Source organism: Scyliorhinus torazame, chromosome 2 (assembly GCF_047496885.1).
Source record: "Scyliorhinus torazame isolate Kashiwa2021f chromosome 2, sScyTor2.1, whole genome shotgun sequence".
NCBI lineage: Eukaryota > Metazoa > Chordata > Chondrichthyes > Carcharhiniformes > Scyliorhinidae > Scyliorhinus > Scyliorhinus torazame.
The window spans coordinates 147,765,558-147,791,172 of record NC_092708.1 but is presented as its reverse complement, the minus strand read 5'-3'; the positions used below and the strand labels follow the sequence as shown (position 1 = coordinate 147,791,172).

Here is a 25,615-nt window from a genome sequence, read left to right as displayed (position 1 = left end):
GAAAGAGAATCTACCCATCTCCTTACAACATTCAAGACATTCCCATCACTGAATGCCCCATGGTTAACATTCCTGGGCTACCATTTACCAGAAACTTAATTGGACCAGCCATATAAATACAGTGGCTGTAAGAGCTGATCAGAGGCTGGGAATTCTCGAGCGTACAACTCACCTGACTCCCCACAGCCTGTCCACCAGCCACACGGCACAAGTCAAGGAGTGTAATAGAACACTCTCCACTTGTTTGGATGAGTGCAGGTCCAACAGTACTGAAGAAGCTGAACCCCATCCACCATCTTAAAACATTCTGCGGGGAGCCGAGGAGGTGAGTTGCCATCTTTGTCTACAGGCAGAAAGCCCGGAGAAGTTGGGCTTGCTACCCCAGTGCTCGGCAGGTGGTGGGGGTCCCTCGGCTCGTGGGGGGGAACCCTTCGCAGGGGTGGGCCATCATGGGAGATTGGGGGGGGCACTGGGGGGGGGGAAACAACTGGGGGACATCCTAATACGGCACTACCATGCCAACCCCTGGATCGTGTGTACCCCTTTCGGGGAGAAACCCTCGTCCCTGCTCGTCTGCCCCACAGACCACCCATAACCCCCACCGACTGCCGAGGCCTCTGGCTGTGCGGCTGAAGGCTATTGCTAAAAGGGAATTGGCAATTGTGGTTAAGTTAACAGCACTTCACACAACCCAAGGATTCCGGTGGGTGGGCAGTCCATGTAGCAAGTGGGAGTCATTGCCCAGCATCCCAATCAGACCACACTGCTTGGACACTGTGCCTGAGCACTGTGGAAGGCAACACCACACACGCAGCAGCCAACATCTGAACACCGAGGGGATGGGACACAGCTCCGGGGGCATGTCCACGGCCGGAGAGTGGGTGAGTACCATAGGGAGGGGACCAGCACCCGGTCCAGGTGTTATGTGCGGGTGTCCAGGGTCTGGGGTCCAGTGAGGGGGACCTGCTGCGACTGGGTGTGCATGGGCACGGCGTTCCGGGTGGGGGAATCAATGGGGGAATGGAGGGTCACTGGGTGGGAACCACTGCTGTTTGTCAGTCTAAAACCCTCTGCCTAATGCCTTCCGGATATTGCACAGTATGCCAGGGATTTTGGACCCAGAACTTGCCCTAATGGTGGTGCTGCTAGGCCAGATGCCAGCAGCGATGTCAGCGTCAGCAGATGTACGAGCCAGCAGACCATGTACCGGACCCCACCCCACATCCTGAGGACCCAGCCGCCCATTTTGCCAGGGAGGGACCCAGAGGGTGGGGTCCCTCGATGGCCCATGGCATCTCTGGCTGTTTGAATAGATGGCGGACAGCGTGTGACACAGGAGGCCCCGCCTCAACAAAGAGGCCATGCAGAAGCTGTATCTTGCCCTCGTGGACTTGGCACCGCATGGAGGAGGAGGGCACCCGCTCCCGGCTGCTGACCTTGTGACATGGCATCATCAGAGGGATGGAACTCAGGGGAATTGTGGCCACCATCGCCACTCCATGGGATGGATCCGGGCTGGCACTCAGTGCCCCCTCCTCCCAGTCGGTGTCCATAGGGTCCTGGAGTTCACCTTGGGATGGAGGGGCAACTGGTTCAAGTCCCAAAGGCCCCTGTATCATCTGGCTCTGTCAGCCCTGCTCTCCATGGCCTGCACCATCATGTTGACACCCTCGGCGATGCTCCTCAGCGACTGGGACATGCTCTGTAGTGTCTCGCCAATGCCCACCTGCAACTGGGACAAGCTCCACAGCACCTCGGTAATTCCCATCTGAGAACGGGACATGTCCTACAGAACCTCATCAAGGTCCATTTGGTACTGGGTGACATCCCCCATTGAGGTGGACATTCTGTCGAGACCATCAGCCATGGCTTCAACGACTGTGCAATGCCTTGGACACCTTCACTCATGGTGCTGACATTGAGCACCAAGATTTTCACTACGATCGCCACCCTAGCAGCGTTGGCTTTGGTGTCGCGCATTGCCGGTGGCATCTCCTGTGCCTGTAGTATCTGGGACTCCTCCAATCGGCCATGGATTTGTTGGAGTGTTGCTGACATCTCCCTCTGAGTGTCCTGACTGTTCCCTATCATCTCCATCAGCTCCGAATACCTCTGTACCACAGACTCAGCATCTGGTGGGACCCAGATGGGTCCTGGGATCCAGCAGACCTCTGACTGATGTCTCAGCTGGGGGTTCCTGCCTCCACCTGATCTACATCATCAGCAGTGTGGTGCTCACCAGATTGTGCCCCAGAAGCCTGCTCACTAACATTTTCCACTGAGGTACGTGCATCTGCGCTGGTGGAGAGTGGGGATGGCAGCTGTGATGCTTCAATCATGTGTTCCTTGGAGCTCCCCTCTGAGGTGGTCTCGTGGGAGGCTGGAGAGGGGGCCACCCGGGATGGTCAGTCAGTAAGGAAATAACAACTCGCGTTTGACAGGTCCTCTGGGTGGAGCCGGGTGGTTTCTCACCTCTGCGATGCCCACCAGCCTTTGCGTTGGTGACCACCCTGTCCTCGGCCACTCTAATCACCTCCAGGGCCTGTTCCTCACCAGTCTGGACCCTCTCCAGGCGATTGTGCAACAGCTTTTCCGGAGGAGACACAGAGAGGGCATCGTTAGCCGCATGCGTGGTTCACAGTGGCGGGAGGGGGTGTGCGTGAAGGAAGCGTTGGAGGGGGTTGAAGGGAGAGGGGGGTGGGAGGAGGTTTGGGGTCGCATGGAGAGTTGGGGGGTTGGATGCTTGTATAGGGCGGAAAGGTCTCGGGAGGGTGGGGGGAGTTGGTGTCGACCCACTCGTGCTGCTCGGTGTAAGTCGTTGACCTTTTTCCAGCACTGAAGGCCATTCCTCCTGGTTACACTCCCCGAGCTCACAGCCGCCACCATCCTAAGCCTCACTGGCTGCTCTGTGAATGAGTCTCTGGGACCCTCGGGGGAACAGGTCATCCCTCCTGGCCTCCACTGCGTCTAGGAGCCTCCCCAGATCTGCATCCCCAAATCTTGTGGCTGGTCTCCTGGGTGCCATTGTTGCGATCTGGCTGGGGTTGGCTGAGCAAGTGCTGCTCGACCTTGTTACCGAGGGGCCGGAGAGCGCAGTTACAGCGAATCGGCCGCCGATCCTTTATTTGCGGCGAGAAGTCTGTGGGGCCTCGTTAAGTGGACTAATTAACGTTGAATAGCGTTGCCGGCCTCGCTGGGCCGAGTGCCGGGAAGCTCACGGCAGTTCCTGCTCGCTAGCACATTTAGAAATCTTTCCAGAGAATCGCACCCTCAATTGTTGAAATTGACACTCACCTTACATGTAATGACAAATACTCACTAATGTGATTCAATTCTTCCTCACGTGATGGCTTGAGATTTATTGCCATCATCATCTCAATAACTACATTTGAAATAACTGTTATAACTGTTATAACAGTTATAACTGAATACACTTGGTTATAGGTGGAGTGTTTGTGGCATAATAAATTACTTCCTTTTTCCTTCCTTCATTTTGAGGTTTTTAATTATTTCAAGGTTGTTTTCAAATGGTTATCAGATTAATATGCTACCTGCTTTCATAAGAAAGAAAATTAATTATTTTATTGGGAATATTCATTGTTTCATGATCCATCCTTCCTATGCTCAGTTGATGTCTTGTACATTCAGTGGATGATCAGCTTACAAAGTTAGACAGAATATTCTAAGATTTGGAATGGTTTTTCTTGACTTTAGAAGTTTCTAAGGCAATAAATTGAGGGCTATGGAGAACGAGCAGCGGAGCAGAACTAATCAAACAGCTTTTTCAAACATCCAGCAAAGGCATCACATGTAATCTCATTTTGGGTTGTAAGATTCAATGAGATTGAATTTTTAATTAAATATTTGAATGAAATAATGTAATATTATCCAGAACAAATCAGATAATATTGTCAATAAATTCTAAAGATGTTATCCAGCATTCTCTTGTTTATCATGATACTAATGGGCAGCACGGTAGCATTGTGGATAGCACAATAGCTTCACAGCTCCAGGGTCCCAGGTTCGATTCCGGCTTGGGTCACTGTCTGTGCGGAGTCTGCACATCCTCCCTATGTGTGTGTGTGTGGGTTTCCTCCGGGTGCTCCGGTTTCCTCCCACAGTCCAAAGATGTGCAGGTTAGGTGGATTGGCCATGATAAATTGCCCTTAGTGTCCAAAATTGCACTTAGTGATAGGCGGGGTTACTGGGTTATGGGGATAGGGTGGAGGTGTTGACCTTGGGTAGGGTGCTCTTTCCAAGAGCCGGTGCAGACTCGATGGGCCGAATGGCCTCCTTCTGCACTGTAAATTCTATGGTAATTCTATGGTAATTTCAGTTGGACAGAGCCGATGTCATTTATGAGATAGCATCTCAGTCAATATGTATCTTATTTGTTCCATTGCTCCTTTTATCAGGGTCCTCCAGGTGAGGAAGGACGTCCAGGCTCACTGGGGCCAATAGGACTAAGAGGCTCACCTGGTTCCATGGGTTTAGTGGGACCAAGAGGTAATAGTGTAAGTAAGAAATTTCTTATTCTAATCACGTTATGTTGGCATGAAACATCACAAAGTTACATGATCGAATTTCACACCAGGCAGTCATTAACTTTAATGAGTGAAAACTCCCCAAAATCCTGTGAGAATCAATTTTGCATGCACCAGTGGGAAGCTTGCTGTGTATGACAGGACATGTCGCTCACCATTTCAACCACTGATTTTCAGCTAGCTCATGAGATAAAATTCACAATTGTGATCAGTCCTGTTGAATAACTTGACAATGTGTAAAAATTAAGTGGAAACATGTAATGCACTTCTAGTTTTGAATCTTTAATGAGAGGTTATAACAATTTCAGAAAAAAGTGTCCAAGAACAATAAATGAACCTGTGCAGTGACATAACGGTGGCAACAACCTGCTAATGCAGCTGTGCTTTGTCTATTTTAGTGAGTTCTATTCATATCCTTGTACTTTTACTATAGGGCGATCCTGGTAAGACAGGTGAGAAAGGTCCGTCTGGTGCCCCAGGTCAGCGAGTAAGTAATATATTCTTAATGAGTTACAGAATATGCTCACAAAGTGTCCCCATAAAGTTGTAAAAATGAAGCCCATTCAATTTTGGATTCCATTTCTTTTTCTATTATCATATTAGGGTACCCCTGGCAAAGATGGGGAATCTGGACCTCAAGGTCATATTGGTCCAACGGTAAGTATAAATTCATGCAAGAGATTGTACATCCATGTACCTTTAATGCAGACACTGTATAGATGCCAAGTTTGCTTCATAACAGAAATCAGTTCATCACTATTCACAAAATCAAAGCTATAGTCCTCTTGCCAATGTAAAAGGGCAATAAAAAACTGAAAATAATATATCATTCTCTTTGTTCTAAACTGATTTATGCAATCGCCTTCTTATAAATGCTGCTTTAATTAAGGATAGATATTGTATTTTCTTCAGACTCACAGACCATTATTAATACAGTATATTTACCAATGTCCTCTTATGACCTTAGAAAAGTAATAGGATATGATTTTTTCTAATTATACAATTATTTTTAATACAAATGTACACAACCTTGATATGCAAACAAATGATGAAACCAAATAGGATCAATTTTACCAAATGTGTACATTCATTTTTTTAATGGCATACACTCTTAATGTCTCTAAAAATAACATGCAGTCCACTTTCAGCAATATTGTATATACAAACAAGTTTTATGCCTTTCGAGGAACTAAATTATTAATACATTTACAAAGAAAGCAGCTGTGACTTCACTGTAAATAGTGCACAAAGTTAATCATCCCTTCTGATGTATGTTTTTGTTGTTATTTTGCTCAGGGTCAAGCTGGAGATAGAGGCGAACAAGGCCCTCCTGGTCCTCCAGGATTCCAGGTATGTAGAAGGAATCCACTCTGTTAGTATTCCATGCTATAATTGCAGGATTCTGCACTATATACTTCTAAAGTGTTAAATAGGTATGGAAAAACATAATTACCCTTCAAATTGACCAAGATTTGCTTTGCATCCAATGATGTTGTCAGCTGTATCTTAGTTGGGCATGCTTTCAACTCTGACAGAAGCTGTGGGAATAAAACTAACTCCAGGAGTTTTGCACAGCAAGCTGGATGGATACTCCAGTCCAGTACTGAAGGAGTGTTACACAGTCAGAAATGCTGTTGATCAGATGAGACATTTAAACTGAAGTCACTCAGGGGGATGTTAAAGATCCCATGGCAATATTCAAAGATTTGGATTTGGATTTGTTTATTGTCACATGTACCAAGGTAGTGGAAAATATTTTTCTGCGAGCAGCTCAAACAGACCATTTAGTACAAGAAAAGAAAATATATAATAGGGCAACACTAGGTACACAATGTAAGTACATAGACACCCAGCATCGGGTGAAGCATACAGGGGTGTCGTATTAATCAGGTCAGTCCATAAGAGGGTTGTTTAGGAGTCTGATAACAGCGGGGCAGCAAGGTCGGGTCGAGTCGGGTCAAAACGTCCACTCCACGGGGCGCAGAGGATCTTCAAACCTGCAAGGGAAGATAAAAGAGAAAGATTAGTGATAGTGTTAGAATTAAATTTTAAAAGATTAGCACAGTTATAAGAGCCATAAAAAGAGGATCCTTTGGGGGTGCTCATAGAGAGTCGCCACTCTCTGGTGCCATCTTGGATAGTTGGATAGAAAGAAGAAGAGTTTTTTTTCCCAGTGTCCCTCACTCAACATCATTAAAACAGATTATCTGGTCGTTATTACTTTGCTGTTAGTGAGATCTTGCTGTGCACAAATTGGCTGCCGTGTTCCCCACATTACAACAGTCATTGGACTTCAAAGAATCCTTCATTGGCTGTAAAGAATTTTAGAATGTTTGATGGTCATGAAAGGTGCTCCATAAATGCAAGTCTTTCTTTCGATCTTGCTCCAAAAATATTAACTAACTCATGACAGATGTCATTTTCAACCTTTCAGTGTAAAAATCTGTCACCAGAGAAGTATTTGCTTAACAGAGGGTGAAAAATGTTGGTTATAAATATGTTTAATTAAATCCATTTGTAGTGATAATGGAATTGCACTGAATGTGATTTTCATTTATACAGGGTTTGCCTGGACCTCCAGGTCCTCCTGGTGAATCTGGCAAGCCTGGCAATGAGGTAAGTGAATATCTGATTTGAAATGACAAAGAAAAATTATCCCAATCAATCATTCTCTTTGTTTGATATATGAAAAATACAAATATATTGGGATCAAATTACACCTAGGTGCTCTACCTGATCTGTAAAGCCCCCTGGATCAGCCCCCGTGGTGTGCCCTCTTGAGAAGGGTGCCCACACAGGTGCTCCTTCATGCATCAGAAGAAGCTGTATGTGTGCAACCCTGACGTCTCACTGCCCTGTTGGCTGGTGCCATTGAACATCCCAATTGGACCACCCAGGTCCATTAAATGGATTTGTGCATCACTCTGTCGTTCAATGGACTTTGCAACAATGTAATTTAAAGGGTCAGGCACTCATTTTAAGGTGATGTGGAGAACATCTTGCTATTGCAAAGCATCTGGAGGCACTCTGGAATGTTTTTGAAGTTTTTTTGGTGAGTCCTTTGATTTGTAGAGTGTTTTTGCATTCTCAAAGAGAGGATTTGTCCTACCAACACAACGGGCTGGATTTTACAGGGATTGGGGGAGGTTTCAGGTAGCCCACCTGCCCTTGCGCCTATTGAGACCTTTATGGGAGCATGGCATCTCTCCGCTTGCCCACCAGCACGACTAATGCCTTGAGCCCTGCATCCACCACCCTGGAAATCTCTCTCTCCCCTGGTGTTCCATTTCTCATGTTTTAAATTACAGCAATATTATTCAGTGCAGCTTCCCTTTAAGAGGAGAAAGTTGGCCACACCATGTACTACTAGTACAATGCTGCTCAGTACCCTGCAGAGCAAGCATCACTTGGCAAACACTTGGCCCTATGCAACGACCATGGTAATGAAGAACCCAATTTATGTGCCACCCATCTCCAACTGAACCAGTACAGTCAGGTTGCAAATCGCAACACTTGCACCCGAGAAACTGGATGAGCTCATTTTTAACCTATTGAGTTTATGAATAGAATTCTTGCAAAAACAAACCCAGAAAAATGCATTAAATGTGAAAGATTTTAAGTACTTTAATGAATTACATCAGATAAGAAACCATCAGAGTGGGCTAAATAATGTGAAAAGTTAATGATCTGCGCTATGGCACAGTAGCTTAATTAGATTCAGATGAAACTCGGAGCAATAGTGAAAACCGATGAACTAACATTTCCACTTGAGACCTAATTCTAGCATATACTGCCCAGTGGGATATGGGAAGGTCCAGGTCGAGCACTACTTTTGGACCTTGTGTAAATGTTCAATTACAGTTGCTTCTTTGCAGCTCATTTTTGAAGCATTGCCACAATGTGGCATGAAATCTATGAATGGCGCTGATAGAAACGTCTTTATTGGCCGAATCCAATTCAAAATCACACTGTCACCTTTTGGGGTCAGGTCTGAGCAAAAGTGTCTTTTCTTATTTCAAGAATAAACATTCACATCAAGATTTTAATCACGTAATCCTGATGGGATGAGCATGTTATACACTTTGGGTTGTTGCCATTTTGGGCTTCATTGGAAGTAAGCAGCTGAAATTGTTTGTACATCCTTAATGTCTGGGTTCAATTGAGATGAGCAAATGAGCAAATCAAGTTTGCTTGATATGGCAGTAAAACAAGTACATTGACTTTATTAATAGAATTCATGCAAAAATAAGCAGACAGAAAATTATCTTCACACAGAAACATACTTTATAGATAAAATCTAAATTTTGCGATTAAGGAATGAATGTCCAACCCCGTTCCATTTTCTCTCAAAGGGAAAACCTTTTTGTTTTCTTGATAGAGATCTTCATCACATAAAAGCAAACAACTTAAAAATAACTCAGGAATGTCTTGGATAGTGACCAATAAAATAGCATTCCAAGTGAGTTAGTTAAAGTGAAAATGGTCTACATTTAGTATGTATAGATTCTCTTCCAATCATTCTGGAAAGATTTAATGGGAAAAGCAATATACTGCAGGGAGATAAAATGTTCCCTTTGATGCACTGCAAATTGCAAAAAAATCATTTAGAAGGCACAAGTCAGGAATGTAATGGAATACAGCCCTGTTGCTTGGATAAATTTAGCTCTAACGACACTCAAGCAACTCAACACAATCCAAGATAAAGAAGCCCACTTAATTGGCACTCCATCCACCATCTTAAACATCCCCTCCTTTCACCACCAGTGCCCAGTGGAATTCATTGTACACCATCTAGAAGATGCACCGCAGCAACTCGCCAAGACTCCTTCAACAACATTTTTTAAACCCTCGGCCTCTACCACCCAGCAGGACAAGGGTAGCAGATGCATGGGAACGTCCCAACCAACAAGTTCCTCTCCAAGGCACACACCATCCTCATTTGGAACCATACAAGTATCCCTCACTGTCACTGGGTCAAAACCCTCGAACCCTCTTCATAACAGCAATGTACGTGAACTGCAGTGGCTCAGGAAGCCAACTCACTATCACCTTCACGAGGGCAATTAGAGATGGGCAATAAGTACTGACCTGTCCAGTGATGCCCACATGCCGTAAATACATTTTTAAAAATACATAATTTCTGGTCTTGAAAGAAATATGAACAACCTCAAGCTCTAGCTCTGAAAGTACAAGGCGTAAAATATCTTGGCTGGGATTCTCCAACAATGGGGCTATGTCCCCACGCCCACCAGAAAACGGGTGTGAATCACTCCGGACTTTTTTCTAAAAAGACCGAGGTGATTCTCCGTTTTTAAGGGGGCTTGCAGGGCCCTGCCGTGCGCCATGCAGCTCCTGCTGCCGATATGGGGCCCTGCACTTCCGGCCATGGGTCCGCGCATGCCTGCGGCGGCTGCGCTGGCCCCACGCAACATGGCGGTTCCACATAGCGGGCCGGCGCGGAAGAAGGTAGGCCCCCCCCCAGATCGCATGTGCCCACCAATTGGTGGGCCCCCGATTGTGGGCCTGGCCCTCGTGGAGACCCCCCCCCGGAGACTCATCCTCCCGCACGAAGGCGTCACGGGTCTGACACCCCATTCTCTGCCCTTGCCCCCTTATTTGATTTTACAGGGGAGAAGAATATTAGAAAATGATGTGAGGCAAATGCAAAATTTTAATATATTTTTATCTGAATTTATCTTTTGACAGGGAATCCCAGGTGACCTTGGTCCATTAGGCCAGTTAGGTCCAAGAGTAAGTACAATTGCAGCTTACTGTAAAACATGTAGGAAGTGCGTTGAGATAACAGTGCACTGCTAATATTTTATAATGAATTGTTGTAGGGCGAACGTGGAATTCCAGGAGAGCGTGGCTTGCCTGGCCCTCCAGGTCTTCAAGGTCCAAGAGGTATTCCGGGTGCTGCTGGCAAAGATGGAGCTAAGGTATTGATAAACACTGATTACACCAGCTAATTTTCACTCAACCTTCCACTCTTTGTCTGTATAACATCAGTAACTGCCTTTGGAACTATAATTAATTGGATGGGTAGCAGTTTGGAATATTCAGGGATATAGTCGAATCCAGTATAAATGTTGGTTTTCCTCCTAACTTCCGCCACTCCTCTCAAGATAACTGTAACTCGTACTAGAGTGCCACAGATATTACTAATGCTTCAAGTCTCATCCTCATGTCCAATTTTCCTGTCTGATTACAGTGAATGATTGCTTGTGGCATCAACAGCTGAGCTCAACCCTCTCCTCACTTGATGTTCATACACATAATCTTAGGCGCAGCACGGTGGTGCAGTGGATAGCACTGCTGCCTCACGGCGCCGAGGTCCCAGGTTTGATCCCGGCTCTGGGTCACTGCCCGTGTGGAGTTTGCACATTTTCCCCGTGTTTGTATGGGTGTCGCCCCCACAACCCAAAGATGTGCAGGGTAGGTGGATTGGCCATGTTAAATTGCTCCTTAATTGGAAAAAAATGAATTGGGTGCATTAAATTTATTTTAAAAATACATAATCTTACCACAATAGTTACTAGAGGATTTTTGCTGAAATGTGAAATCCTTGCTGATATATGTCTTCCAGTCTGAGTCCAGGGATGCTGAGGCCAATTGTCAAAGTCCTATCTTGACTCATTGTGGAATTGGAAATCACCATCTTACTTGTCACGAGCTAATTTTAATTTGATTGGGCATTCTCACATTGGTCTCAAGATAACATGATGGCAAAACATGGAGCAAAACTTTAATGTAAAACATAAAAAGGAAGTCTGTCCAGTAATTTAATTAAGTTGTTAAGTGACTACTCTGTTAACTGACTTGCAAGCAACTACACTAAATGTTACTCTAATATCCTTTTGGTGAATGGTTTCATAATTGTAGGGTCTTTCTGGACCTACTGGTAGTCTTGGAGATCCAGGTCCTCCAGGTCTTCAGGGAATGCCAGGAGAACGAGGAGCTTCTGGACCTTCAGGTCCTAAGGGTGAAAGAGTAAGCAAACTCTCACATTGAATGCATGCATGAATATTTAATTCAAATTATTTGGTGCCCAGTTCCTGTCTAACAGCATCTCTTCTCATATGACAGGGTATCGCAGGCAAAAAAGGATCTGAAGGCAGTCTGGGTAATGAAGGTGCTAGGGTAAGTAAACTCTTCGTTTTACTCTTTTCTTTTATATTTACAACAAATGAAAGGACGCTAGCAGTTACCCACTGACCGCTGAATTGGGAACATCTGTCCACAAAGGAGCATAAATAAACGTATTAATAAAGCAGGTACATTTGGAGGCCGGGGGATTGTGGTGGTGCAAGTGTTGAAAATGGGACAGGATCATGCCAAAGGCCATCTCACCACTATAAACAGGACTCTTTCCAACAATCACTGGGATTATTTCTGCCTGCTCCTTCCTAAGCTACTACTTGCAAATAGTGGCAGAACATGAGCCCTGGGTCCTCAGTTCATTTTGCCTCACTCTGCCCATGGGACTGCTGCATTCAGGAGGTCACTATATGGAGGTTAGATAAACCGATGGATATATTGATATTGAGAAAAAGTGATGTGGAAGGGCATTCATATGAAATGTCAAAACCAGCATGGATCTGTTGGGGTGAATGGCCTGGCCCTGTGTTATAAATGTCTGTGTAATTCTGGGGAGTATTGGAACTGGCTCTGAGGTGTCCCCAGCAAGGGAGAAACAGTTTATCAGGCACTTCTTCACAGTAAAGCCCAGACAGTATAATGAAAAAGTCAACCTACCACTGAATTCGGAAGGAAGCATGAGAAATCTTTACTATTGGGTTTTCCTGAATATCCTCCCACACCATCTCCCCACAAACCCTACCCCCCTGAACCCTTCCATCCATCCACCCACCACCACCACTCTCTTCCCAACTTCAAGTAAATATTGGAACCTATGTTGCTATGAAGTCTGCCTCAAAGAGAGAATTTTCAAATGCCTTGCTGTTTGTTATCAACTATAATATCAAATGGTATTTATTATGGTATGCTTATTCTTCTTTACCATAGGGTCTGCCTGGCCCTTCTGGTCCACCTGGTATTGCTGGCCCTGCAGGGGATAAGGTAATTGATATCATAGTCATCTTATGGAAAGTAATACATAAATTGCACCATCTCACAATAATTTCTGGGGCGAGATTCTCCGACCCCCCGCCGGGTCGGAGAATCGCCGGGGGCTGGCGTGAATCCCGCCCCCGCCGGTTGCCTAATTCTCCGGCACCGGATATTCGGCAGGGGCGGGAATCGCGCCACGCCGGTTGGCGCCCCCCCCCCCGCGATTCTCCGGCCCAGATGGGCCGAAGTCCCGCCGCTAAAATGCCTGTCCCGCCGGCGTAGATTAAACCACCTATCTTACCGGCGGGACAAGGTGGCGCGGGCGGGCTCCGGGGTCCTGGGGGGGGCGTGGGGCGATCTGTGCCCCCACGGTGGCCTGGCCCGCGATCGGGGCCCACCGATCCGCGGGCGGGCCTGTGCCGTGGGGGCACTCTTTCCCTTCCGCCTCCGCCACGGTCTCCACCATGGCGGAGGCGGAAGAAACTCCCTCCACTGCGCATGCACGGGAATGCTGTCAGCGGCAATGCCGCTAACGCTCCCGCGCATGCACCGCCCGGAGATGTCATTTCTGCGCCAGCTGGTGGGGCACCAAAGGCCTTTTTCGCCAGCTGGCGGGGCGGAAATTCGTCCGGCACCGACCTAGCCCCTTAAGGTTGGGGCTCGGCCCCCAAAGATGCGGAGCATTCCGCACCTTTGGGGAGGCGCAATGCCCGACTGATTTGCGCCGTTTTGGCCGCCAGTCGGCTGACATCGCGCCGTTTCCGGAGAATTTCGCCCATGATATCCGAGAGTTTCTATGTTACAAAACGGCTAGTGTAAGACTCTTAACTTTTATTAACCCATTAAGCAATTGTATATGGGCGCGATTCAGCAACTGTGTTGTACCCGGCGCAACGGGTGAATTACGCCAGAGCCCCAAATCAGGATCTGCGCAAGGCCAATTGAAAGTCACCTGACTTTCTCCTTCCAGTGCAAACCCGATCATGCCTTCACTGGGCATGAACCAGTGAATTATATTTAAATGAGTCTAATACCCGGACACCGCATTTACCCGGCATCCGGGAAACAACGGCTGCACCTGCGAAAACTCGACAGGGCGCCGTTTAGCATAGGTTTCCACAAATCTGGAGCAAGTGGGATAGCACCTCTGGGAGTTTCAAAGGCCTTTAGAGACCCCTGAGTGGTCTTGGGCAGGGCAGGGTAGTATCCTGGAGTGTCCCCTGGTACTGTGTTACTGCCAGTCAGCCACCCTGACACTGCTGGTGCCCGGATAGCGGTGCCAGCGTGCCCAAGTTGGCACTGCAAAGAGTCGGGCCTGTAGAGGCCTTGCACATTGGAGGGGCTTGACGGGGGGTTCCAGAGGCCATTAGAAGGTTGGGGCTTGAAGGGGGAGATCCAGAAAGCAGTGGGAGGGAGGGGGGTCTGAAAGCAGGGAGTGCGGAGATCTGGGCTGCCGGGGAAAATGGCGCCCCGATTTGTGAGGAGATTTCCTGCTGGCGAGCTCAGCAAAGTGCAGGTGACTAGAGAGGTGTATTTTGGCACTGCAACCACCAAGAAACACCACGCCAAACGTGTCTGAAGCTGGAATTTGTTTCAAGTCCGCTGTTTGTGCTGTTTAAGCAACACCAGTTGCTTAGTAAAACATGCGAACAAGAACTCCTTCTTGGGTGGTCAGTCTGCTGAACAACTGACTACAGGGGATGGACACATTAATGAATACCTGGCGCGGGATTCTCCGACCCCCCGCCGCGTCGGAGAATCGCTGGGTGTCGGCGTGAATCCCGCCCCCGCCGGCCTCCAAATTCTCCCACCCCACATAAACCGGCGTGGCGTGAGTCGCGCCACCTGCCTCAGAGAATGGCGGGGTACGGCACGACTCAATGGGCCCCTGGGCCGCCCAAATTCTCCGGCCTGCGATGGGTCCCACCCGCCTGTAGCCGGTCTCGCCGGCGTAAATTGGAGTTGGTCCCGTACCGGCGGGACCTGGTGGCGTGGGCGGCCTCCAGGGTTATGGGGGGCCGCAGGGGGATCTGGCCCCGGGATGTGCCCCCATGGTGGCCTGGCCCACCGATCCGCGGGCGGGCCTGTGCCGTGGGGGCACTCTAGTCCTTCCGCATCGGAGGCCATGGTCATCCGCCATTCCCGGTGCGGAAGTGACTCCATGTGCAAATGCGCGGGGATGACATCAGCAGATGCTGACACTCCCGCGCATGTGCGGACCCGTGCCGGCCGGCGGAGTCCTTTCGGCCCCGGCTGCCGCGGCACCAAAGGCTTCCACCCTGGCCGGCGGGGCGCAAACCGCTCCAGCGCCAGCCTAGCCCCTGAAGGAGCGGAGGATTCTGCACCTATGGGACGGCCCGACGCCGGAGTGGTTCCCGCCACTCCACTGCGCCGTTTCTACCCACCCCGCCGATTCCCGGAGAATCCCGACCCTTGAGTCAAGACATCTGATTGGGTTTCAGTGCCTTGTCAATCCCATCATGCTGTGCAAGATCACCAATTTATGGTAATTTCCTACTCTCAGTAAAGTGGGGTGAGTGTCTCCAGGTGGATAGCAGAAGTGGATGTAATATCTGCATCTTGGTAAAGCAGGAAGAAACACATATTCAGAGAGGCCATTGTCTATGAGAACTGTGGTACCAGAGTTTCTGATGGCGTAATTAGTTTGGATCACTACCTTAATGAGGGAGTACTTGTGGTGCAGTGTCCCTGCCTCTGAACCAGAAGCTTCAGGTTCAAATCCTACCCCATGACTTGATGGCTAAGGAAGGTGCGCTCATAAAGTGGCCAAAAAAGGTTGGCATGGTAGCATAGTGGCTAGCACTGTTGTTCCACAGTGCCAGGGAACCGGGTTCGATTCCCGGCATGGGTCATTGTCTGTGTGGAGTCCACCCGTTCTCCCAGTTTCGGCATAGGTTTCATCCAGGTGCTCCATTTGGAGTCATAAATGTTTACAACATGGAAACGGGCCCATCGGCCCAGCTTTGACAAAGAGTCACCGGACTCGAAACGTTAGCTCTTTTCTCTCCCTACAGATGCTGCCAGATTTGCTGAGATTTTCCAACATTTTCTCTTTTGTTTCAGATTCCAGCATCCGCAGTTATTTGCTTTTATCCATCGGCCCAGCTGGTCCATGCCACCCAGTTTCTATCACTAAGCTAGTCCCACTTGTCTGCATTTGGCCCTTATCACTCTTTACCCACCCTGCTCATGTAACTGTCTAACTGCTTTTTAAAGGACAAAATTGTACCCGCCTCGACCACTGCCTCTGGCAGCCTGTTCCAGATGCTCCCCACCCTCTGTGTGAAGAAATTTATAGAGTCATAGATGTTTCATCCCAGAAATCCCGAAAGACGTGCTTGTTACGCGAATTGGACATTATGAATTCTCCCTCAGTGTACCAGAACAGGCGCCGAAGTGTGGCGATTAGGGGATTTTCACAGTAACTTCATTGCAGTGTTAATGTAAGTCTACTTGAACTAGGTTGAGTATCAGCCTGCAAAATCCTTCCAACATGGAAATGGCAGGTGGTAAGAGCGGGAGCCATCTCTGGTCATGCATGCCTGATCCAAAGTGAGGCCCTTCAAGCTATAAGCCCCTGGAAACAGCTAGCAGCCTGTTCCAGGAAGAACTTTGTTATGGGAAGAAAGGAAAGTCTGCCCTGTGCCCATGTTCAAACTATCGTTATTTTTAAAAAGTCCAATGTGAGCCTTGGAATTCTTCTCCCTTCTTCCCGTGTCTCTGGACTCCATGTTCCAAAGACCAGGGGCAAAATTCTCCCCCAACGGCGGGATGTCCGCCGACTGGCGCCAAAGCCGGCGCCAATCAGACGGGCATCGCGCCGGCCCAAAGGTGCGGAATGCTCCGCATCTTTGGCGGCCTAGCCCCAACATTGCGGGGCTAGGCCAACGCCGGAGGGATTTCCGCCCCGCCAGCTGGCGGAAATGGCGTTTGTTTCCCCGCCAGCTGGCGCGGAAATGCTGCGCATGGACGGGAGCGTCAGCGGCCGCTGTCAGTTTCCCAGCGCATGCGCGGGAGCGTCAGCGGCCGCTGTCAGTTTCCCGCGCATGCGCAGTGGGGAGAGTCTCTTCCGCCTCCGCCATGGTGGAGGCCGTAGCGGAGGCGGAAGGGAAAGAGTGCCCCCACGGCACAGGCCCGCCCGCGGATCGGTGGGCCCCGATCGCGGGCCAGGCCACCGTGGGGGCACCCCCCGGGGTCAGATCACCCCCAGGACCCCGGAGCCCGCCCACGCCGCCTGGTCCCGCCAGTAAATACCAGGTTTGATTTACGTCGGCGGGACAGGCAATTCCTGGGCGGGACTTTGGCCCATCCGGGCCGGAGAATCCAGCAGGGGGTCCCGCCAACCGGCGCGGCCTGATTCCCGCCCCCGCCCAATCTCCGGGAGCGGAGACTTCGGCGGGGGCGGGGGCGGGATTCACGGCGGCCAACGGCCATTCTCCGACCCGGCGGGGGGTCAGAGAATGACGCCCCAGATGAGCACCACACACTAGTTCCACACCACAACTAGTTATGTTTTACTGATGAACAGAAACACAAGTCAGGTCTTTCGCAGGGCTGGTGCAGAGTCGATGGGCCGAATGGCCTCCTTCTGCACTGTCGGGATTCTAAGATTTTTTGATATTAAAAATGCCTGATTGATTTTATTGTGTTCTACCTTCCTTTTAAATATAATGTAGGGTGAACCTGGCTCCATTGGACCTCCTGGCCCTCTGGGTTCCCGTGGATCTCCTGTAAGTATAAGTTATAAATGTCAAGTGTTTCGGAAAAAAACTGCAGTGGGTTGGAATATTACTCTTTTCAACACTGGGATCTGCTTTTAAACCCTTTTTAATAATTAGCCAAAGTCCACAAAGAAACATAGACACTTCTCTCCATTAAAGCGAGAGACAACTGGTTATATGTAGCCGAGGGGCACCCTTCCACAAGTGTGGGGCAAGGTGCAGAAGCGGGTCACAGTGAACCACCACTATTTTGGTAGTCCAAACAAAAGCCTAGAAAGATGGATTAAGGCCTTCTTCCTCTGGTAGGCATTAGTCTTTCAGTGAACTCAGTCATTAATGGGGAGTGAGCATACATCACAGATATGCCCAAAAGACGTGACACTAACCAATTCTGTGAACTTACTTTGAGAAACCTTGGGACTAAATGCATGAAACATTTGTTGACATATTGAAAGACGATTTGTTCTAGTGGCTATGTGTACCAATCGTTTCAATTGCATTTTGGTGTCACCACATATTAGTCGAAAGAGAGAGGAAAGAACATTTTATATGGGAGATGCAATGACAATATAACATTGTAAATCACTGCTATATAACTTTTCAAGATAAAATTTTGCAAGAATTGGAATTACAATTTCAGATTCCAAAGTGTGTTTTCTGACACTCCGGCTGGATTTTAAAATCCCGCCAGGGCCATACATTTTTTAAAAACACACCTCTTTAACCTGAGGTTACCCTATCTCTGGACCTGTAAAAATGTAATCACCTGCAAATGCTCGCATTCCAAGCATTGTCTGGCATCTTTGAATTTGTCTATATATGTGTTTCTGGAACATACCTCTTCATTCACCTGAGGAAGGAGCAGCGCTCCGAAAGCTAGTGACATCGAAACAAACCTGTTGGACTTTAACCTGGTGTTGTAAGACTTCTTACTGTGCTCACCCCAGTCCAACGCCGGCATCTCCATATCATTTTTAAAAAATGCATTCATGGGCTATGGACGTCGCTGGCTGGGCCAGCATTTATAAACCATTCCTAATTGCCCCGGAACTGAGTAGCTTGCTGGGCCATTTCAGAGGGCATTTGAGAGTCAACCACATTGCGGTGGACCTGGAGTCACATGTCGGCCTGACCAGGTAATGATGATAAGCAGATTTCCTTCCCTAAAGGACATGAGTGAACCAGATGGGTTTTTATGACAATCGACAATGGTTTCATGGTCATCGTTAGACTTTTAATTCCTGGACTTTAATTCGATTCAAATTTCACCAGGTCCTCAGAGCATTACCCAGGGTCCCTATATTACTAATCCAGTGACAATACCACTACACTACCACCTCATGGAGACTGGAGGTGGTAAGGCAGCAAACGCAGTGCCACCAGTCTGAGTACCAGTTCCTCAACTTCATCCCAATTCTGGGCCACTTTCTGGGCGGTGGGATGGAGGGGATAGGTTGGCAGGGCTGCATACCTAGGTGTGTAGAGTAGCACTACCCAAAGCCAATTGGAGACGGCCAGTTGGCATTTTGCAGTTCCCCCCCAGGTTGTCAGAGATAACAGGGGCTAGTTTAGTTGCCTGGAAGTGCACTCCCAGCACAAGCACAGCAGGCCGGTTTTGAGGCTTTCCCTGCTTCCCTGGGCACAGTTATACTGCAGAGGACTTCTGGAACTTACTCCTCCATCCTGAATCCCACCAATGGTGGCTCAGCTGCAAAGGCTATTTTTTATTTTAGATTTAAAAAGGTTGAAGAAAGGTGCCGCCATTTTGTATTCTTTATATTAAGAGGTTGTATAGGGTGGGATTTAACGAGCAACCCACCAAGCGTTTTTTGGCAGGGGAAGCGGCCCGCCAGCGGGATTCTCTGGTCCCAACATTGTCAAAGGGATTTCTCGTCAAATGCACCTCTTGTCACCACAAACCTGAGGCGGTGGTGCGCTGTTGGTGGGACCGGAATATCCCGCTGGTGTGAACAGCCAGTAGGTTCCGTCTTTATACTCTTCCAAGATTTAAAGGCTTGGTATGTTTAGACATTACCAACATTTCTTAATGACTTTTGAGTCAGGGAGATTACAATTTATAGCAAATGGTTCAAATATCTGTGGATCCAGGCCCAAATAGGAAAAAACAGAAGAAACTCTTTTCAAACAAATTTGTGGAAAGGCCAGTAGTAAAGGCCTTTATAGTGAAAAATGTTAATGAGTTCAAGAGGCAAGTTGATATATTTCTAAAGAAACCGACAAATATGGTAAGGACAGGTAGGTCTCAGAATTATGTGAAAAATAATTGGGTGCGATTCTTATTCTTAAAATTCAACAAAATGTGTATTAGAATAGCAAACTTTAGGATCGGGAATAGATTATGTAATAGACCCTTATAAATCGCTAATCATTCTATGAAGTTGCGTAACAGTGAATTTCATCATTCTCTTTCAGGGTTCCCGTGGTGAGACTGGTCCCACTGGACCTGTTGGATTTTCAGGACCACCTGTAAGTTTCTCGTGTCTGAAACATAACATTAAATGACATTCTTTCTTTAAGATACTTTTCTAACAACGGTTGCATTTGTTGAACAGTTAACTTTTATTCAGTCAAACTTGTTCTATAGTGGCAAAAGCAAATGGAAAATGTGACCATTGATATTATGAACATCAGTAACATGTGCTCATTAATTTACACCTTGCGTTATTTGTACAAACAACATGAAATCATGGAATAGCCAGACCATGCTTTTATCAAGAAATATTTCCTAACCAATGTAACAATGAATGGATTGGGATGTCTAATCATTAGTAGGATAGTCTCAAACCCTGTTATTTATTCAGTTTGTACCATTGGTAAACCAAAAGCACATAGACAGGGTAGATTCAGAAAGAATGCTCCCAATGGTGGGGGAGTCCAGAACGAGGGTCATAGTTTGAGGTTAAGGGGTAAACCTTTTAGGAGTGAGGTCACCCAGAGACTGGTGAATCTGTGGAATTGACTACCAGTAAAGGTAGTTGAGGCGAAAATATTGTGTAATTTCAAGAAAGAATGAAATATCGATCTTGGGGCTAAAGGGATCAAGGGATTATGGGGGAAGGCAGGATCAGGGTATTGAACTTGATGATCAGACATGATCATAATGAATGGCGGAGCAGGCTCAAAGGGCCGAATGGCCTCGTCCTGCTTCTATTTTCTATGTAAGTTTGTATATACATCAAGGATTTGTTAAATATGAATATTGGGAGGAAATCTCATGGGGAAAATATACTCATATTATAGAACTATTGTGGCTCAGTGAAAGGAAACATTACCCCACCCCACTGCTTGGAAAACCACAACTCTGGTGCAAATGTAATATCAGGCATAAGGTAATTTTGCTCTCTATTTTATAACATAGCTACCCACTAAGCTACCTGATTTCCTTTGAAACAGGGCAATGATGGACAGCCTGGAGGTAAAGGTGAAACCGGTGAGCCTGGTCAGAAAGGTGATTCTGGTTCTCCGGGACCGCAAGGACTAGCAGGATCCCCTGGTCCACCCGTAAGGAAGTTACTAAAACACCTACGAGCATGAAACGAATAATTAATAGTTGCTAATGATTATGGATAACATACTGTTCAACTTATCATTTCCTAATTCATTTCTTAGGGGCCTTTTGGTGTCACAGGTCTAAAAGGTGGACGTGGTACCCAGGGGCCACCTGTAAGTATGAATTTTAATTTTTTTCCCCCAACTTTTCACTTGTATTTAATATTTTAATCCATTGCTTCTTTTGTAGGAATGTCTCAAATGTATTTAGGAAGAGATGTATTTAGAAAGAAAAGTTTGTCATTTTCAGATGCCTTCTCTCAAATACCCCAAATCACTTCACATACAATGAATTACTTTGAAGTCGAGTTACTGTGAGAGGGATTTTGCAGGCCCAACACCAGTGGGGATTGTCGGGGGTGGGACAGGAAAATTTGGAAAGCCATTAAAAGTCAATGGCTCTCCAAAATGTTCACACCCACCCGTAACGATGGCTGCCAGTGTGGGGGCTGAAAAATCCTGTCCTGTGGTTCCATAGTTCTCTAATTTGAGAAGTTGTAGAATGACCTGGTTATAAATGATGCTTTAGAATTTTAATAGGTGTACTGACCCAAACATCAGCAAAAGGTAGACCACATTAGCTCGTTTTCTTGTTCTCACGCAATGGCTGACATTGGTAGTGCTGTATTTGTTATTCATCCTTTTTCTGCTCTGAGAAGAAGGCAGTGGCCTTCTTCTTGAACTGTTGAAGGCTGTTTGGTGATGATACTCCCACAATACTCCGAATAAGAGAATCCCAGGATTTTGACCTGGTAACATTAAACATGGGCAGTGTATGTTCAGTTAGATTGATATGAAATGTGGAAGGTCATGTGATTTGATGGAGGTTGAAAACTCCGTCAAGAGATTTCGACTGGTTGAGTAACAGAAGTTTAAACATGGATAAGTCAAAATTTTAATCGTAATTTATATACATCAAATTAAGATTGCTTCAACATTCTGTTAATCATTCTGATAATGTGGTCACTCAAATATTCTAACCAATAGTTATCAGAATAAAATTCAAATAATAAAACTATTCCCCTATATCAGGACCAAGGATGTGTTATATGTGGATTTATCTTGTCTTTTATTGTTAATTCAAAGCCTGATATAAGAACTGTACACCTATAGATACGAAAATATATTGTTGTCTTAAATCCCAAAGTTTGAGTCAACCAATTCTGCACATTTTACACTTTAGGATTTTTCGGATGATGGCGTTTCTGTCGAATGATAGTTCGCTGGAGACAGGACTTCCTCGCATACACTTGGGAGAAAATTCTGTCAGTGAGCTGCCAGCCAATCTGATTGGTCTGGCACTCTGTCGTCCCTGGAATGTCACCAGGAGTGGTGGCCATTTCTGGGACTACAGGCAGTACCCAGGTTCGAAGAGCCAGGAGACCAGGACAAACGGCAAGGGGGGAGGGGGCACTCACGGGGAAGGTCATGGTATCCCCAGTCGTGAAAAGGGGCCAGTGCTGGATGCGCTGCTCCCTTTCTTACTCGAGGTCCAAGCAGGCCTCCCACCCACGTGTCCCTGAACTTTTCCACTGACCTTAAAATTGTGACCAGATGGGAGGCGGCCTTAACTGACCAATAATTGACCAGTTAAGGGCATTAAATTGGATGAGGGTAGGCTGATCGCCCTAAGCCTCACCTGATCTCTGTCACCAGATCAGTGTTAGGCAATACATGGAGGGCCACCTAGAGAGTTTTATGAGCCTGCAAACTCACCCTTGGATGTCATTTTTAGTATTGATATAGTTTAACCTTCTTATATAAATGTCACATAACATTATCAATGCACGGGGTCACGCGATAGGGTGGGGGAGTGGACCTACATAGAGTGCTCTTTCAGAGAATCGGTGTGTGGTAGTCACCACTAGTGGTATATTATATGTATTATGGCACTGCCTGTATATTAGAGGTACAAGGGTAAATCCCTGCCTGCTATGTGTGCTCTTCTGTGCTGCAGCCATTCTGGTTCCAGCTACAGGAGGCACAACATCTTGTTCAATAAAGCCTCGATTGTTCCACCATTCTCGTCTTGTGGTAATTGACTGTACATCACGGTGCAGACTCGATGGGCCAAATGGCCTCCTGGGCTGTAGAGATACTATGGATTCTAACTGAATTCCTTTAGCCAGGCATTAAAGTTACCTTTACAGCACTGTGAACACCAGTGTGGATGAAAAATGTCATTCAGCTCACCCATCTAGCGAAGTCAATAGTTATCCATCACAGCAGCAGTTGCCTCATAAATGATTCCAAGGTTTACTTTCATGAAGAACATCACTCTTAAATTAAACTTTCTTCAGTTTGAACCTGTGAACTACTGCCACAGTAGGTGGGTTGACGCGGTATCGTGAATTTCCCTGTTCTGCAACAGTTGCTATCTTATGTAATTCACCGCTATTTTCTGTACCACCTTGTGCCATGCTGCTCAAAATTGAGACTAAACTCGAGAAGTTAATTTGAGGATAGCCCATCCGGTTCCAGCCACTTTGCTGATCTGCTGTCCTGCCTTGTCTGGACATATTAGGTATCTAGGGACGAGATTCTCTCCGAGGCGTGTTTCTCAGTGGCGGGAAGCAGCCCGTCATTGGCCAGCATTGGGCCTTCCGGTCCCTCTGCTGTCAATGGGATTTCACATTGAATTCTCCACCACCAGAAAACCTATGATGGGGGTGCGCCGTCAGCGGGACCGGAAGATCCCGCCGGCATGAACAACCGAAAGATCTCTCCCTAAATCTCACCTAGTTTAATGCCATTCAAAGTTGGTATACTTTTTGTTTTAAGCCCAATCTTGATCTCATTGTGTTTCATCTGTTATCGTTCTTCCCGGCGATAGATTTTTTAGGATCATTGGATAGAATTTTGGTTCATTTAAGAATTGAAAAGATATTAACAAATTTCAAATGGTTATCAAAATACACCCAGTGCTGACAACATTTCCTCTGTAAATAGGGTGCCACTGGCTTTCCTGGACCAGCAGGTCGAGTTGGGCCACCAGGAGCAACCGTGAGTAAAGATTCCTGAGGGAATAACTCTTAATTGGTCATAAAATCTGAGATTTCTCGTGGACTATGCCAAAAATGATATCAATAATAAAAGGATGATGGAGCTGAACGTGGTCAGCTGTTCTTGAGGCTGTTCCTAGAAACAATATGATCATTTATCTTTGCTGGAGCGCATCTCTTTCAGAATCAAGTGGTTGTGGGCTTAAATGCCCACTTATAGATTTGGTGTATAGAAGCCAAGGGTAACATGTTGGAGTAATATTAAGAGCATCATAATCCAAAATTATTACCGTTGAGCTGAATTAATCTGATGATACTCAACTGATGGAATATGGAGATTTTGGCATCAATTTTCAGACTATTACCTATGAGCAAACAACGTTACTGAAGAAAGGATTCTTGCTAAATAGAATACAGCCAGCAGTGCAGCAATGTGGGGTCTCCCCTACTCCAATCCCACCATTCTGTTATCTATATATATAGATATAATAAAATTATTATTTGGAGCAATAAGAAAATTATAGCACAAATTAGAAGTAATCTGTGCAAAAAAATAAACAAGTGAATCTTTCCTCTCTCTTTCCCAGGGTGATCCAGGTCCTATTGGTCCATTAGGGGCTCCTGGAAAAGAAGGTCCTCCAGGTCTTCGGGGTGACACAGGTCCACCTGGAAAGACTGGTGATCATGGTCCTTCTGGAACACCAGGTAGCCCTGGTGACAAAGGTGAAGCTGGAGAAGATGGTCCAACTGTAAGTACAATTAGACTTTTAAAAAATCATAACTTAAAATGTATTTGTATAGACCTGCTAGATAACAAGTGAAAGCAACTGATAAATGAAACATTTTTGTGGATCAAGGGGGGATTTTTTAATCTAATGAACTCCCAAGGGAGCAAGTTGGCCAGAAAGCATGGGGAACGCGCAATTTGGAACTTCCTTACACACTCGACAACATGTCGTGTGATTGTGCTAGTCCCTGATTGATTGGCCTAGTGGGGAGGGCATTAAACATTAAACATTGCCATGATATAGTTATTTCTGTAAATAGAAGTGAAATCCCTAATTTATTTGCTCTATTGCATTGAAGCGGATCCATTATGTAAATAGACAGGGTATGTGCAATATATATCCTACAATGCACACAAGCACAGCTGAATTTTAACTTAAATGAATGTGGTAGTTTTGAATTGGGTGTAAAGATAAATTGTGAAAAATCTGTTTCCTATCTCATTTCAAATCCACCATTTATGGATTTACATAAGGCTAGAAGGTGGGCAGCCAATCAATACTTTCCAAAGAGGCAGGTTTGAACATCATTAGATCCTGAGTTGAAATTTTTCAATTTTAACTCTTGTTTCCTGAGGTGCGGGAATCAGACAGCTTTATCAAGGCAAGGACATAATGGATAAAGCAGATAATAGTCTTTACAACTATCTCCTGGATCCAGGTGCCAACCTGAGAATCCTCCGCCCTCAGACATTATCAGCGCCCTCCCCACTAGGCCAATCAATCAGGGACTAGCACAATCTCACTGACATGTTGTCGAGTGTGTAAGGAAGTTCCAAATTGCGCGTTCCCCATGCTTTCTGGCCAACTTGCTCCCTTGGGAGTTCATTAGATTAAAAAATCCCCCCTTGATCCACAAAAATGTTTCATTTATCAGTTGCTTTCACTTGTTATCTAGCAGA

At 46.5% G+C, this 25,615-nt stretch overlaps 1 protein-coding gene across 1 annotated transcript in view; it reads left to right on the top strand.

Annotated features, from left to right (window-relative positions):
• Positions 1–25,615, top strand: part of col5a2b (collagen, type V, alpha 2b) — a 338,815-nt gene that overhangs the window by 265,427 nt on the left and 47,773 nt on the right. The window contains exons 27-42 of the mRNA XM_072477992.1: positions 4,416–4,514; positions 4,978–5,031; positions 5,148–5,201; positions 5,841–5,894; positions 7,107–7,160; positions 10,251–10,295; positions 10,385–10,483; positions 11,427–11,534; positions 11,631–11,684; positions 12,570–12,623; positions 17,312–17,365; positions 19,790–19,843; positions 20,771–20,878; positions 20,987–21,040; positions 23,876–23,929; positions 24,516–24,677. Of these exons, the coding sequence (XP_072334093.1) occupies positions 4,416–4,514; positions 4,978–5,031; positions 5,148–5,201; positions 5,841–5,894; positions 7,107–7,160; positions 10,251–10,295; positions 10,385–10,483; positions 11,427–11,534; positions 11,631–11,684; positions 12,570–12,623; positions 17,312–17,365; positions 19,790–19,843; positions 20,771–20,878; positions 20,987–21,040; positions 23,876–23,929; positions 24,516–24,677 (1,161 nt within the window). The remainder of the gene's footprint in view (positions 1–4,415; positions 4,515–4,977; positions 5,032–5,147; positions 5,202–5,840; positions 5,895–7,106; positions 7,161–10,250; positions 10,296–10,384; positions 10,484–11,426; positions 11,535–11,630; positions 11,685–12,569; positions 12,624–17,311; positions 17,366–19,789; positions 19,844–20,770; positions 20,879–20,986; positions 21,041–23,875; positions 23,930–24,515; positions 24,678–25,615) is intronic.